The 16,005-nt window shown below is 48.1% G+C and overlaps 1 protein-coding gene across 2 annotated transcripts in view; it reads right to left on the bottom strand.

Moving 5' to 3' along the window:
* Window positions 1–1,695: 1,695 nt before the first annotated feature.
* HYDIN (HYDIN axonemal central pair apparatus protein) overlaps window positions 1,696–16,005 on the bottom strand; it is a 126,853-nt gene continuing 112,543 nt past the window's right edge. For both annotated transcript variants that reach the window (XM_078601931.1, XM_078601932.1), the window contains exons 74-88: window positions 15,823–15,970; window positions 15,140–15,347; window positions 14,314–14,538; window positions 13,855–14,030; window positions 12,602–12,803; window positions 11,502–11,660; window positions 10,510–10,790; window positions 9,587–9,806; window positions 8,697–8,909; window positions 7,422–7,585; window positions 6,668–6,818; window positions 5,777–6,010; window positions 4,834–5,064; window positions 3,317–3,460; window positions 1,696–2,792 (exon numbers count right to left, since the gene is read on the bottom strand). In XM_078601931.1, coding sequence (XP_078458057.1) covers window positions 2,463–2,792; window positions 3,317–3,460; window positions 4,834–5,064; window positions 5,777–6,010; window positions 6,668–6,818; window positions 7,422–7,585; window positions 8,697–8,909; window positions 9,587–9,806; window positions 10,510–10,790; window positions 11,502–11,660; window positions 12,602–12,803; window positions 13,855–14,030; window positions 14,314–14,538; window positions 15,140–15,347; window positions 15,823–15,970 — 3,086 coding nt within the window. In that variant the 3' untranslated portion in view covers window positions 1,696–2,462. The remainder of the gene's footprint in view (window positions 2,793–3,316; window positions 3,461–4,833; window positions 5,065–5,776; window positions 6,011–6,667; window positions 6,819–7,421; window positions 7,586–8,696; window positions 8,910–9,586; window positions 9,807–10,509; window positions 10,791–11,501; window positions 11,661–12,601; window positions 12,804–13,854; window positions 14,031–14,313; window positions 14,539–15,139; window positions 15,348–15,822; window positions 15,971–16,005) is intronic.

The raw sequence follows: 16,005 nt of genomic DNA, 5'->3' as shown, positions 1-16,005 counted from the left end.
GACGATTTTTTACCCCCCCCTCGTCACACGGCGTCACAAAGTCAGACCCCCCCCCCTCAAATATGACGTCACAAAGTCAGACCCCCCCCCCCCCCAAAATAACACATGCTTCAAACTATTTTCATTGTAGTGCGTATTTAATGTGGCGCTGCACTCTGATGTTGTAGGAGAAAACATTTATTAAAAAGTATTTTTAATTAAGTAGAACGTTTTGTCTATATTTATTTTAAATTGCGCATTTTTATGTGACGTCACATTTCTCAACCCCCCCCCCCCTCGTCACACATCGTCAAAAATGTCTGACCCCCCCCTAGGTGCGTGACGTCATTTATGGACGGCCCCTTAACAGATCTGAATGCCGATGAGACCCAGATGGTCCAGTAAGTTTACTTGCTGAGACAAATGCTGCTGCATTAATATTGGTTTGGAAAGGGCAGTACAGCCGGCTCGTCTAATATACAAAGACACAGAGCGTAGATCTGTTTATTGTTCTCTTGGCTGCGTTAGGAGCATAAACGTTTGGATAACTCGAGTTTAGTTTGTGTCCACGCCAACACACCATCTGCTTGTAAAACTCAACAGATGGATGAGTACATGTAGGCAAGAGGCCACGGACACCATCACTCTCGTTCTGCTAGATGAAGACGGGTTTTAAACTTGGATGAATGTACTTGTTCACTCGTAGAGCTTAAAACCACTGCCCACTGCAGTCATTCACTGGCAGCATTTGAGATATTCTCCAGGCTACTTCTGAAGTCATCCACTGGCTCACTCGCAAACCTTTATATGAACATGTGGACGTTTATTATCAAGCCCCTCCTTGCCCGATAGTAATTTCAAATCATGAAGGTCAACTCAGGCACATCATGGTTCTGTTTCTCTGGATGTCCGAGATTGGTAAAACGAGGTCCAGTCTATAAGCATATTAGTTGCTGCGGCGCCATATTATTAACATTCCTTCCCTTTATTAATTCTAACCTTACTCCCTCCCTTTGATACTGCTAATCCTGCATAATGCATGGGCATAATGACTTTAAACCCCTCGCCAAAGCTCCTACGCATTTCACAAGTAGTACTAATCGCATATCTGCATTTCCCATAAATATGCTAAATTCCTCTTGATATGCAAATTATTTTGTCAAGACGCTCTTAGCCCCTCCATCCCAGCTTAAATAGTCGCTCCAAGCCTGGGGCGTGTCATTCAGACTCTGTCTCCTTGACAGACCTGTTCTCCACCTGAAGACGGCTGCTTGCGTTGTGGCCGAAACGTCGTGAGAATTATTTTATTATGTTTTATTTTTATTATTTTCCTTCTACGTGACTTTACCGAAAGAACCAAGAAGAAGAGGACCAGGTGATCAGATGTAGTAGTCTGTTGGAAGATCTGGTCCCTGTAATAATAACATGGAATTTCCCCCCACAGGCTTATGATGGTTAAATATTGCTAGTAGTATTGTACTTAATGTGTGCTGGAGCACAAACTTGGACAAATCCACGTTTGCAAGCATTGTTACTTCTCCTTGACATCTCAACCTGCCGACTACATCATCACAAACGTCGTAATTATTGTGTGAATGGAAAGCCTCTGAAGCAGTATGTACTGGCTAAGTAGTCCAAAGTGATGAAGTTACGGTGAGCAAGTGGTAGACATTGTAACAACAGCGAGTATTCAGATTCAGTGCGGAGAATAAGGAAGCTGTCAGCTGCTTGACTGCAATTTTAATGTGTTGGTTTTAAATAAAATATCACACATATTAAAAACATTCAATAACTTCAATCTCATGTTAACATAAAATATCGATTAAAGTAAAATAATTTGTGCAAAATAAATTTGATAATCTAAAATACACACTTTACAACAACATTTAAAATGTTTACAGTGCAATTTTCACGTTTTTTTTTGTGTGTACGGTGGAGACGGATCGGTAGCAGCAGCACCTTGGGCTGTAACGTCACGTGACAAACGAGGAAGAGGTGATGTGAGCAGCCTCGCTCAACCTGGAAACGTAGGTTTTTGCTTCATGAAGCTTTGCAAGAGGTGTGTGAGGTCGATTCAACATCGCCAATCCAAAATATTCAATTAATTGGCCAAACATCACACCTCCTTGAAAGCATCTCAAGACTCATGCTTGCCCTTAATAAACAAAGAAAATTATTAGGTATGTAACAATGCATCGATTGACTGCATCAGGGTTAAGAAACTTGTCCATTGGTTCAACTGCCACGCCCGAGACATCGGATCAAACTGATGACCTCTGGATTGCAAATGGCGTGTGCTAACCATTACACGATGGCTGCATACTCATTTTCCACACGTATCACAAAACGATTCCAACTCGCAAAATCACCGCAGGACGACAAAAAAGACAACAAAGCAGCTTCGTGACTTCCCAAATGACCACGACCACCGCCCCTGAACGAACGCCGCCCAGCGGTCAGGTGGCCCGGCAGGCACGCGTCGGTCACTTCTCGGCGGAGACTCCGCGCAGGTAGAAGATCCAGGAAGAGGCGGGCTGCTGGGGGCAAGAGACGGTGAGGCGCGCCGTGACGGGGGCCGCCCCGGGGGCTCCCTCGAACCCCACGACGATGGTGATGGTGCGCTTGGGCCGCACCGACTCGCCGGCCGCGCGCACGCTGAACGCGGGGCTGTCGACGGCGGCCACGAAGGAGGCCGTCTGCGCGAACACGTTCTTGAAGGGGACGGAGACGGTGAAGCCCGCGCGCACCGTGAAGGGGCCCTGGGGCCGCGGCGCCGAGCAGACGCCCACCAGCGGGATCGTGTACTCCCCGCCCTGCGCGTGCACACGGTCCGATGGGTTGTTATCGGCGCCGCGGGCTCCGTACGAGACATTGCCGCACTACCGCCGCGCTGCCCACGGCCACGTCACGCCGGAATGCGACAGATTCACGTCAGATCTCGGAAGCTAATCAGGTCTGAGGTGAGATGATGCTCGGGTGGGTGACCATGCGTCATAGGTTGCTACGGGGCTACGTGGTGGGCAGCAGAGGGCAGTGCAGCAAAATCCATTGTGTGTACGGATGTTGAACTTCTTTTGCACCGTACGTAGCCAACCGTGCTAATCGGAGGTGCGGGGGAAGGACAATAAGCTCCCACATCTATGCCCCCTGCCTTCAACAACATACACTGATCATGAAGTATGGTCAACTAACCCCTTATTGAGCAGTGGAGTGACAAAAGGGCTGTACATGTACGCATTACCTTTCCAGACAGAATGTGGTGGCCCGGGGTTTTGTGTTGGGACTGGCGTGTTGTGTTGCGGCTTTGCTTACTGTGGCTCGGTGGTGCTAGGCTCACCTGTGGCGAGGACAGCGTGAGCAGTGCCCGCGTGTCGCCCAGGTGGCTGGGTTCGTACAGCACGTCCACGCTGACCTCTGTGCCTCCAGCTGCTCCCGGAGCAGCCGTCACCGTCTTCTCCACGTGGAAGTCCCCGCTGTTGATCTGCTCCCGAGCACAGACAAAGCACGAGACCTTTTTTTTCCACTGCTTAAAAATTTTATGGACATCGGCAGTGACATGAGAAGCAAGTGGTTAATGAATACTCTTTGGTTCTTTCAGTAAAGTCACGTAGAAAAATAATAATACATCACGACGTTTCGATCGCCACGCAAGCGATCGTCCCACCTGTAGTGACGAAAGCTTCAGATCAAGATGGTTAATTAATGTATACACTAAACAAGGACATTAACTTTCGATTTAAAGCTTTCGTGACTGCAGGGATTCATCTTCTTGGTTCTTTCGGTAAATTCACATAGTAGGGAAATAATAAAAAGAAAACATATGTTTTATTATTATTATATACTTTTATTTGTATTATTTTCCATGTAATTTATTATTTGCCATGTAATTATTTTATTATTTCCCTTCTACATGACTTTACCGAAAGAACCAAGAAGAAGGACATTACCATCATATGCATCTTACATTACCCATCGCTTTAGACTTGGTGTACATTCAAAACAACAAAGCTGTCTTTCAGCAAGTACCCATATATTTGGCAAGCAATAAATCGTCCCCGCAATTATTTGGTGACATTTTATTTGGAGTTGGCATTTGATCCAAGAACGTAACATTTTTTGGTCTCGTTTTTTCTGTTTCAATGCGTTCGCTCCAATTCGCCTAAATATAGCATAAGCATATGCTTTGCATATAATATGTAAATTATCAATTCAATTCATGCTTGCACAATTCGATGCCTGTATCTATCACGAGCATAGTAATCAATCTTAATCGATGAAACGATGCATAATTACATGGCAACCGCATCTGATCAATTGCACTCCTCTGTTTAAAGGCAGGAGACGGCAAGGTATGCATGTTGAACTTCTTTTTCACCGTACGTAGCCAACCGTGCTAATCAGAGGTGCAAGGTAAGCGAGTCCTCTCCAACTAACAAACCCCACGGTCACCCAACCCCTTCATAAAAGCCCCTCCTTCCTCTTCTTGGTTCTTTCGGTAAAGTAACGTAGAAGGAAAATATCCCAGCTTAAATAGTCGCTCCAAGCCTGGGGCGTGCCATTCAGACTCTGCCTTCTCGACAGACCTGTTCTCCACCTGAAGACGGCTGCTTGCGTTGTGGCCGAAACGTCGTAAGAATTATTTTATTATGTTTTATTTTATTATTTTATTATTTTCCTTCTACGTGACTTTTCCGAAAGAACCAAGAAGATGAATCCCTGCAGTCACGAAAGCTTTAAATCGAAATTTAGCCCTTCCGCGGGGGGACGGGAAACCCCCAAAAATGCAACGTCAACCCTGCTATTTGGCGATCAGGTTTTTTGTCTGGTGGCGGGCGGGAGCCCCGCTCCTCCTACCTTGCAGGCGTATTCGCTTTTCTGGCGCGAGTAGTTGACGAAGCGCGCCGCCTGCGTGTGGCTGGCGCCGAGCGAAGCCCGGAAGTGCAGCGGCTTCTCGTGAGCGGCGGGCAAAGAGCGCAGCTGCAGGTCCCACGTGAAGGCACCCAGCTCGGCGCTCTGCAGCACGAGCCGCCCGCTCGACTCGCCCACGCGCAGCGGGAGGTACTCCAGCGTGAGCCAGCCCTCGTCCTGTCCGACGACACGGGGGGCGGAGGTGTCGGGGATTGTGCCGTGCGCGCAACGTGGGTTACACGGCAAAACGTGCCGTTGAATGGACGTTTAACCGCCGCATTACGAGTAAAAGAAGGGTTTCTAAATCGCTTCTGATATGTTTTTGGCTCTGATGCACAGCTCAGATGGTATAACGTAGTCAGGAGCCTTCACAAGAATTATTTAAGACTGTAGGCCCGATTAAGTGTTACTCCAACACCATACTACAACAAAAAGATGACAATGGATTTCAAATGGAAAACCCTTAAGCTAAAGTGAAGCTTACTATCCTCTAGCTAAACCGTATACGCAATCCATGAATAGTATAGAAGCACAAGATATGGATATTCTCTCATCTTTGAGTTTTATGACTAAGGCCAGGTTCATGGTTACTTCTATCGCTTGACAATATGCCCAATCTCGATATTTTGCCTCTTCTAAATTGTTCCAATTAGATTTCTCCTGACCTGAACATTTTCTAGCACTTGCTCGCTCCCCCTTCTTTGTTTGCGTCCAGCAGATTTTGTTTTATTCGACGTCCATCTCATGCAAAGGGACCAAGTCACTCGGGAAGTCACCAAGTCACTAGACTGGTGGACCTCATGCCCATTCCGTGCGATGACACTCGATCACCGCACTCAGGAGCAGGGTCGCCGAGGCTGATCAGTTTGACGACCGAGCAGGCCCCCACCTTCTTCGCGTTGGGCGGCACGGAAATCTGCGGCGGCAGGCTGATGTCTGGCACGCGGCACTCGATGGAGAAGGAGACGGGCGCGGGCAGGGGGTTCTCCACGCGCACGCGCCCCTCCGTGCTGCGACGCACCGGCGTGCACAGCTCCACCGTGCCCAGCGACCCCCCGGGCGTCGCTCGCATTGTCACCACGTAGAAGAGGAACTCCTGAGTCGCCTCGTTACAGAAGGTCACCTGTCGCCCGGAGAGAGAGAGTCCGGTAAACGTTCAGTCACCAGCTACATCCAGCACCCTTAAGAGTCGATGATTACAAGATATGTTGGGGTGCTGGTTTCCCCTGAACCCTTTTGTGTTAAGTGCAGATGCCACTGCAAATGCACCTACTGCTAGATACTCCGTACTCAGAGCAAAGAACAGGGAATTCATTATACTTCCAGGCCAGCCTGTACTGATGAGATTCAAAGTCAAAGCCAGTTCAGAGTTTCACTGCTTAAACGAATGCTGCGAGAAAACATTGGTCCAGAATGCTTACAGAACCGACGGACTAAAATGTTATTATAGTTTCAGAATATATTTTTATGAGGTGAAACAGACCTTGTCTGTTTATAATTTGGCAGGGAAGAGTCCTGAGCCAAGACATCACAGAACATTTTCCAGTGTCTCATTCAACAAATCTTCATATCCCTGTCCTGTACCTTTCATGTTTAACTTGATCTATTAACAACTTCAAAATAAACGGCGTGGTTGTGTGCCAAAGACGCAAATATAACCAGCTCAAACACTACCATGAAAAATAGGAAAACAAAAACATGAACCACTGCGGGCAGTGGTTACGATGCGGTGGAGATGGGATGACACAAGACTTGGTGGTGGGTGCGGAGAGAGACGGACCTTAGCAGTGAAGTGGCCCTCCTTGTGCGAGTGGAAGGTCAGCTTGTAGTCACACGTGGCTGAGCCTGGCACGTCAATGTAGTCCAGCCCCTTCAGGGTTGTAGAAGGATCCAGCCTCTCGGGGCGCACCATCTCCAGCGTCATGCGGAACCTACGACAACGCGTGGCACATTTGATATAATAACAATTGCAATGAAATTTATAATTAAATTCAAAAGGGTTGTTTGGGGTATAATATTCACAATTCTGTAACCGACTGGCCGTTTCATAGGCCCAAACATATACTCAAATTATGGCATTTAATCGAGTATGTACATAGAAATGTTTAAATGTTAAGCCATGTTAAATAGGTCATGCCTGATTCAGTGCACTTAGTAAATTTAACGTGCAGTTTTATTTAGGGATTGTGTGTTGTCTTGCTGTGGTCTGGAACTGTTGCTGTTGTTTTCATGCCTTGCCCAAGCTTGAATTTATCGTTGAAAAATGGGCAGGAATTGATTTACTTCTATCCTTTTTTTATTTTCATGTTTTCATTTTAGCGACTTACCTTCCTATACTTTGCACTCCTATAAGTTTTTATATTATTGTTGCAACTTTCTGACTCGCCCCTACTGGACATCTGTAAAAAGACAAAAAGCTGCATAGCTCATCGAATTCCTCCAGTCTCAATAAAGATTCTGATTACGATTCACAATTACACTAATTCAACCCTTCAGGAACCCGAGCGTGCTCTGCGGTTGTGCGAGCGCCGTGCCTCTGTGGCTTGCGCAGCCAGTTGGCGACAGGCAGCAGCTCGGTGTAGGTCGTCTTGCACGGAACGTCGCGTGTGACGGTGTCGGTTGGCCGTGGTGGTTCAGCAACGCCCTGGAGCGGGTAGAGCAGTCCAAGCCCGTCTGGCAGCGGGAAGAAGATGGAGCCCTGCGTGTGCCAAAACACGATGGAGAGCGTGCACGTGTGAACGAGTGGATGTGTCTGTGTGTGTGTGCGTGTGGGAGCGGTAGTGTAGTGGTTAGCGCGCTGTGCTATGAACCTGGCGACCCGACTTTGATTCCCGCTCACGGCCAACATCAGTGAAGATTACTTAAATCGGTTCTGGGCCTCCCCTAGGTCGACTCAGCCTCAAATCAGTGCCTGTTGTGGTGTGTAAACATCACCATTGGGAAGACAAAGGCGACCGGGCATGGCGCTGGCCACCCACCCCCTCGTATGCTGTTGTGAGCTTCATAGGTGCTCGCGAACAGCACTTTCCGCAACAGTCTGTTAAGGCTCTAGGGGGAATCTTTGTCTTGTGTTTGGGAAGGTTTGCTCAGGGATTCGTATGACACCAACATATACAACTGCCAATACCCAGTCTGTGTACGCAGAGTTCATTTGAGTGTAGCATATTAACATGTGCAGAGTGCATCTAGGTACAAAGTCGTTTTCCAATTACAACCGTGTCTGTGTATCTTGCCACATATTGGTTTTAACTTTCTCTTTTACAATGCAACTCTACAGCATATGGAACAATCATTCCCTGAGAAGGCTCTACAGGCATGTTAATGCCTGCCTGGTTGTGTGTAATTCTGCGCGTGACTTTTTGTGTGCATAGGTGTGTGCGTTATTATATGTGTTGGTGAGTATACATATTTGCGAGTGGTTCTCTGAATTGTTTGCATGGTTGCGTGTGTATGTTGTTGTGTCCACATGCAGCACTCTATGTCGGTGTAGTGATTAGTGCACGATGAAAGGAACCTTGTCTTCTGGTTTCAATTCCCAGCCATGGCTCACATTAAAACTGGTTCTGTGCCTTCCCTTCGTCGACTTGGCCGTAAATATCGAAAGCAATGTCCAATCATCAGCACTGGGGAAACAAAGGTGGCCGGGCATTGGTTTGTGACCACCTCGCCCCCCTGGTGTGCCTGGGCCTTTATAGGTGCTTACAAATAGCACTTGTCCTAACAGTCTGTCAAAGCCTTACACGGGGGATCTCTGTCTTCTGCCGCGTGCGTGTGTGCGTGTGTGCGCGTGTGCGTGCGTGAGCCCGTGCCTGGTGCTCCTGCCGAATGCTGGTCATGGTGAGCGGCTCGTAGATGACCTCGTAGGGCCTCCCTTGCTGCTGGGCCTCCACAGTGACAGAGTCGGCCCCCGTCCAGTGTTCTCCCTTCAGCACAGGCCGCAGCACCCAGCGCTGGTTGGTGCGGTTCGCCAGCGAGATCGTCTGTGTCTGCCTGCTCCGCACCGGGCATCTGAAGTTCAACACCTGCACAGGATGACAACATAAATAATGAGACGCAAGGAGAATGTGTCCAACGCTTGATCTAATATGGAAATACATGATTCTTTGTTTGCATCTGAACTGATTCTCTTCATCACAAATGCTAAATCTTGCTTAGCTGGCCAAACGAACATGAATTCGTTTGCGGTAATGAATTCTTATTGTCCTGATCGTGGAATAGCTCATCTGAAAAGGTCAAGGCAAATCATTTTTGGGCTGAGCTTTTACCAATGCTGGTAAAATGTCATCGGGTGTTTCAGGGTCACCAGGCACATGATTAGTCAAAAGTGTCAGGATATAGACGTCTGTTTCTAATTATGCAAAAACGTTTGAATGCACTCTGGCACAGGATTTAGGAAACGCATTAAAACCTGGCTGAGCATAAAGGCAGAATCATTCACTATCGGGTTACTTCCAGCAACCAACGTAACCTGCAAGCACAAGGCAACAAAATAAATAAGTGGACATAATGCCTCCAATCCATATTTGCCTCTCCACCAAAAACTAAATAAAATGTTTACACATCCCGTTCGCCACATGACCTTCTGGGAGTGTATTTTTTTTGCACCGTTGGTCTAACAAAAGAAAAGTCTGGTCACGTCAAGTCACATCAGCGAGGCGTGGGTGGGCACTGCTCTGGCATTGCCAGTTCGGGGTGTGACCTCGCGCGAGGGCGGCTGGTCGATGCAGGAGCCCGTGAGCGTCAGCAGTAGTGGCTGGCTGCCCTCCACGCTGCACTTGACACCCTCGTAGCGGATGTCAGAGCCGAGGGCGCGGGGGTGGAATGTGACGTCCAGTGGCACGTCCATGCCTGCCGCCGCGTAGCCCCGTGCGGGGCTCACGCTGAAGTCGGGCGCCAGGTGCTTCACGTCCCAGCTGAAGCTGCGGGTTAGAAACATGCAGATAAATGAATGAACAAGTAACACGTGAAACAAAAAAACGTACGATCAAGGGCAAGATGGCCCGTTCTGAAATGGCTCAATTTGATTATTTTGTTTTCGTTACAATGGTCGTGAAATATTCTAAAGTGTCTAACGAGTGGGAAGTCAATTAATGGCTCAGAAAATTGAGTTCTGCTTCAGAGTACTAAACTGATAACTCTGATATTCTGGATTTTGAGGACATAACCAATGGTATTTGTTTTGCAGAAGCCTGTAGAGGGACATGTGTCCCCCAAATGAACAACAGTACCCCTTGTGTGCTCCCCCATGGACAGAAAACCCCTTTGGGTAGCCACCCAAGGTAAATATCGTCATCTTGGCCAGCACAGATGATGCTATCATAACCTGCTACCATTTCCTTCCTTCCACCAAATCCCACAGCCAGAACACAGTCGACACCTGCCTCCTAAAAGTCTCATCTTACATATGTATGTTAAACTTCTTTTACACCGTACAAAGCCAACCGCGCCAATCGGGAACGGTGGTTACAGTCTCCCACTCACGGAATAATGTCATTCCCACTCGCTCTTGTGACGATCAACCGCACGAATCGCGCAAACGTGGGAGCAGCAACAACGAGAGAGAGAAAGAGAGAGAGAGAAAGCGAGCGGGGAAATGACGTGGCCGCCGCCGCCGTCACCGACCTGGCACCGACGTCGCCCATGTTGTGCAGGAGCAGCCGGCGCTTGGCCTGGCTACGCAGCACCACGGCGCCAAAGGGCAGCTGCTCCTGGTCCAGCACCATCTCCAGCCCCTGGCAGCAGCCCTTGAGCAGGAAGACGGGCCGGCGCACGCCGGCGCTCTCGACGCACACCTCTGCCGTAAAGGCGGGTACCCTCGCGCACGGGCTGAACGACACCTCCACGGCACACGTGCCGTCGCGCGGGCGAAGCGTCACCTCACCCGACGGAGACAGGATCAGAACCTGGGGCGGGGGGGGGGCGAGCACACGTTGTGATGCGTCGGCAACGTTCTGCCCCGGTGATCGGCCGTGTCGCTTTTCCACGGGGCTGAACGTGACCGATGAGACCACTTTTTCAACGCAGGGGGGCAGCAAACGTGATAGAAAGCACCGGGAAACCGGTGGGAGTTATGGCCTCTGGGAGGGTTGTTAGCAGGCACGTAATGTCAAACTGTTTGTGATGTATGTTGTATGTAATTGGTTCATGCGATCCCTGCAGCCACTAGAGGCACGACATTCACAACAATACTCTTTGGGTCTTTCGGTAATGTCACGTAAATAGAAAAATAATAAAAAAAATCACGACGTTTCGATCGCAGCACAAGCAATCGTCTTCAGGTGAAAAAATACAGCAGGCGGACTGCTGAGGCAGCCTATATTTTTTCCTGCCTCACCAGTCCGCCTGCTGTATTTTTTCACGTGAAGACGATTGCTTGTGTTGCGATCAAAACGTAGTGATTTTTTAAATTATTTTTCTATCTACGTGACTTTACCGAAAGACCCAAAGAGTATGGATTCCTGCAGTCACAAAAGCTTTAAGTCAAGATTCACAACAATGTAAAATAAATCTTCGAGTCAAAATTGTGTCACTCTATCGAATCGCAAAGTGGGCAAAACTTTGCATGTCCAATTGTTTGTGCTTTTGAACTCGCTGTGGTTTGATTGTGCTCTTACCTTGGGGTCCTGCAGTGCAGGCTGGCTGCTCTGCAGAGCCAGGGAGAAAGTGAGTGGGGCCCTGCTGTTGTTGACCAATGGCACAGTCTTCTTGATGGTCTGTCCCACGCGCAGGGCTCCCAGGTTCACAACCTTCCACTTGGGATTGGCCACTTCAATCTTTAAAAACAAAGGTCAACACACACACAGTTTGCACCAACACACGTGAGTTTGTCAGTAATAACGCCACCAAATTTCCAGGAGGCTCAACCGGTAAACATTGTGGTCTGGCAGCCACTCCCCCTTTGTCAATCCCACTCACTTTTACATTTCCACTCCCACACAACCACTAGCAACACCGGCACAGTGAGTGGCCTCGTTATTTATGATGTTGGCCCTGCCTAGTGCTCATATGTCCAGCCACTCCTATTCTAACCCCACTCACTACTCAGGTAGCCCCACCCTTAGCCTGAGTTTACGAGTGTGTAGCATGTAGGGGGTGTAACATTGACACCAAATGCCATGTAACATTTATATGACGGCATGTAGCCCATCAGCAAATGTAAATCTTTTGACACGGCCCTTTGGAAAATATATTGCAGTTGAAGAACTCTGATCCCAAAACACCTCTATCTAATCTTCTTGGTTCTTTCGGTAAAGTCACGTAGAATGGAAATAATAAAATAATAAAAATAAAACATAATAAAATAATTGTCACGACGTTTCGGCCACAACGCAAATCTTTCGGTAAAGTCACGTAGAATGGAAATAATAAAATAATAAAAATATAACATAATAAAATAATTCTCACGACGTTTCGGCCACAACGCAAATTGTGGCGTTGTGGCCGAAACGTCGTGAGAATTATTTTATTATGTTTTATTTTTATTATTTTATTATTTCCATTCTACGTGACTTTACCGAAAGATTTGCGTTGTGGCCGAAACGTCGTGACAATTATTTTATTATGTTTTATTTTTTTTTTATTTCCCTTCTACGTGACTTTACCGAAAGAACCAAGAAGATGAATCCCTGCAGTCACGAAAGCTTTAAATCGAAATTTAACCTCTATCTAAACTAAGCCTTCCTTGCCCACGATGTCTTCCATTCACGGATCAAACCTTCATTTCAGTGCCCTCTCCACGGACTTCTAGCGTGTGCCGTGAGACGCCGTTCACGACGAAGATGATGTCGTCACGATAGCGCATGGCACGGCGTGGGTGGAATGTGATGGGCACATCGATGGCGTCGCCGCGGGCAACCAGCACAGTGGGCTTGAAATCCACCTTCAGGTGTTGGGCATCCTTAAACAAGCATTCCAGACTGCCATGCACACACGCACAGATTCAGGCACTCAAGCCCGATTTATACACGATAACCAGTATAATGGGTTGCTATCATACACAATATGATAATTATGTCTTCTTGGTTCTTTCGGTAAAGTCACGTAGAAGGGAAATAATAAAATAATAAAAATAAAACATAATACAATAATTCTCACGACGTTTCGGCCACAACGCAAGCAGCCGTCCTCAGGTGAAGAACAGGTCTGTCGGGAAGACAGCATCTGAATGAAACACCCCAGGCTTGGAGCGTATATTTAAGCTGGGTTGGAGGGGGAAGGGGACAAAATAATTAGCATATCAAGAGGAATTTAGCATATTTATGGGAAATGCAGATATGGGATTAGTCACTACTTGTGAAATGCATAGGAGGTGGGCGGGGGGTTTCAAAGTCATATTATGCCCGTGCATTATGCAGTATTAGCAGCATCAAAGGGAGGGGATAATTATGCTGAATTAACCTAGTTATTAACACAAAGGCTCAGAGTAGTACACACACTCTACAAACCCCCCCTTCCCCCCCCTCCCGTGCCTATATAAAGCCATAACAGCAGATCATTCTTTCTCACCTGATGACGGACGCTTGTGTTGCGACCGAAACGTCGTGTTTTTTTTTCTATCTACGTGACTTCACCGAAAGAACCAGGGAGCATGGCTTCCTAATATTAGAAGAGCATTGCAGATGGCTGCAGAAGCACATCTGAAAGCGCGCGATGCAGCGACCATCTTTGTTTAATAGCTAGCCAAAAGCCACTGCGAGGATGACCAGACTTTGTGCGATGATTTATGCTGCTTGACGAGATCAGCAAGGTATTGTAGTTCATTTGTGGCAAGCGCTTTATGTGTAATGAGTGCGACCTAATCATGTATTCGTTCAGCAACCGGAAGCCAATGCAGCTAGTCGAGCACTAGACGGACATGGTCAGATCTTGCAGCACCCGTGACGACACGTGCCAAAGAGTTTTGTACACGCTGCAGCTTTGTAACGTGGCTCTGATGCTATTTAGTGGGGCTGGCCGAGGGGAGCCCACCTGATATCGCGGTCCTCGCCGTTAGAGATGCGCAGGAGTGTGCTGTGGGGGTCCATGCCCGCCTGGTGGATGAAGCACGGCCCGAAGTCGAAGGTGGTCATGGAGAAGTTGACGGAGATGGAGGGGGCCTCACCGGAACCGTTCAGCGTGCACACGAATGTCGGCCCATTTTGGATCTGTGTGATAAATTCCACGTGGCCAAATCATTCACCTTGCCTCTGTGTCATTCAAAACATACTACGTGTTACTTATTTTCAAAACTAAACCGGTTTAATTACATTCCCCACTTCCTATCCGATACATGAATGAATCTCAGCCATTGTGGCCATGCCACACACAACGACAATGTTCTAACAAGACAGAATGTGCAAAAGGGTCTCAGCGCTATTATTTAAGCACTAATTTAAATAAGCAGGTATTCGACCCCACGTTACAATGGCCCTCCATCTGGACCGTTACCTTGAGGTGCAGCTGCACGTCCCGCAGGACGCAAGGCCGCGTGGGCTGGAAGGTGAGGGTGCAGCGGGTGCGCTGGCTGCGCTGCACAGAGCCGCTATGTGGCGACATGGTCACGCACGCCCGTAGATCGCGGCGCGTCGTCCGCAGCTCCCACTCAAAGTTGAAGTCGAAGGCGCCCTCATTGTCGATGTCAAGCAGGCGGTATGTGCTCGAGTGGAGCTCCACCTGCACACGGGCACCGTTCGATCAACTAAACTGGCCATCGAGCAAAGACGGTCACTGTACCGTGCGCTTTCAGATGCTGCTTCTGCCGCCATCTGGAACGCTCATGCTTCTGATATTCGGAAGCCACTGGAGCTATGCACTTGTAAGCCTAAATTGAAAACTAATTTATTTAGAACTGTTATTTGTGTTTAGTTTGTTGTCCATCCCGGCACCTCCAATTAGCACGGTTGGCTACGTACGGTGCGAAAGAAGTTCAACATACATATAATTAATCCATGACCTTTATTTGAAATCAGGTAAAATAGTTATCGTGACCAGATCTCCCTGAACATCCAATCTCATCAGATCTAAGACGAGCAGCGCCAAGCCAACATAGTGCTTGGATGGGTGACCATGCATATAACAAGCCTTACAGGCTGTGGAACATTGTGGTGCATAGTCTATGTGACGACCCACCTTCACCCAGCACTGACCAGCGTGGTGATGCAGGTCAAATCACTTGGGAGGCTCTCATGCCACCCAACGTAGCACATGTACAACCGCGGCATACCACACTTGTGCACGTGTTACGAGATAGCTGATCGGGGCAGGACAGCTGTACCTGGCCCAGCGCCAGGTGATTGACAGCGGTGGCGGAGAGGGTGGAGCGCTCTCCCTGGGGCGTCTCGGCCCGCAGCGAGGCGCCCAGCGAGTAGCCCTCCGCCTTCACATTCAGTGTCAGCACGTGGCTCTTCCTCTTCACACGACACTGCAGGTTAAAGTTCACCGGGCCCTCCTGGGACGGCTTGAAAGAAACCTGGATTGGAATTCTGGCAGGAAAACAGACATGCACTTCAGCAATGTGTTATTCATGACAAAAAAAGTTGAAGAGAAACGGCAGCAGTTTAAATCCAGATCACCAAAAATAAACACTATGTCGTGGAATACAATACAATTTGGATTCATATATCTCATGATGTTATATAATTAAGGGGTGGGAGACATGCAAATATTGTGAGCAAGGGAAATAAAATATGTATTTTGATTATTTTCGAAGAGGAATAAAAGAAAGGAGACTAAAGATGATAAGGAAGGCACTTCATGGAGACAGTCATAGCCAGGGTAGAGGAAAGTCTTGAGTCCGGGTCTGAGCAGTACTGAGACTCAGATGGAAAAAGTTACACACCATGTGGAAAACATGGTTCTGTATTAACACATGGCTGTCTCCTGGTTATTAACATACAAATGTTCTAATTTGGTCATTTCGTTGACTCGATTTTGGAGCTTTCGACCACCAGCGAGCACCTGCTGTTTGCTTGGATCGTGCCTTCCATGGGCTGCACGGCGAGGCTGGCGGTGCGGCCCTCCGAGTGGCACGACTCTTCCCGGAAGGAGAAGGAAAACGCCTCCGGCTCAATGTTGCACAGGTCGACTACCTCCACGGCTTCGTGGCCTGCAGTGGCAGCACAATGGATGCATGTATGTGTA

The sequence above is a fragment of the Lampetra planeri genome, chromosome 17 (genome assembly GCF_965212315.1).
Source record: "Lampetra planeri chromosome 17, kcLamPlan1.2.h2, whole genome shotgun sequence".
Classification (NCBI taxonomy): Eukaryota; Metazoa; Chordata; class Hyperoartia; order Petromyzontiformes; family Petromyzontidae; genus Lampetra; species Lampetra planeri.
Note: the sequence above shows the minus strand (reverse complement) of the source record. Positions and strands in the feature narration are given on the sequence as shown.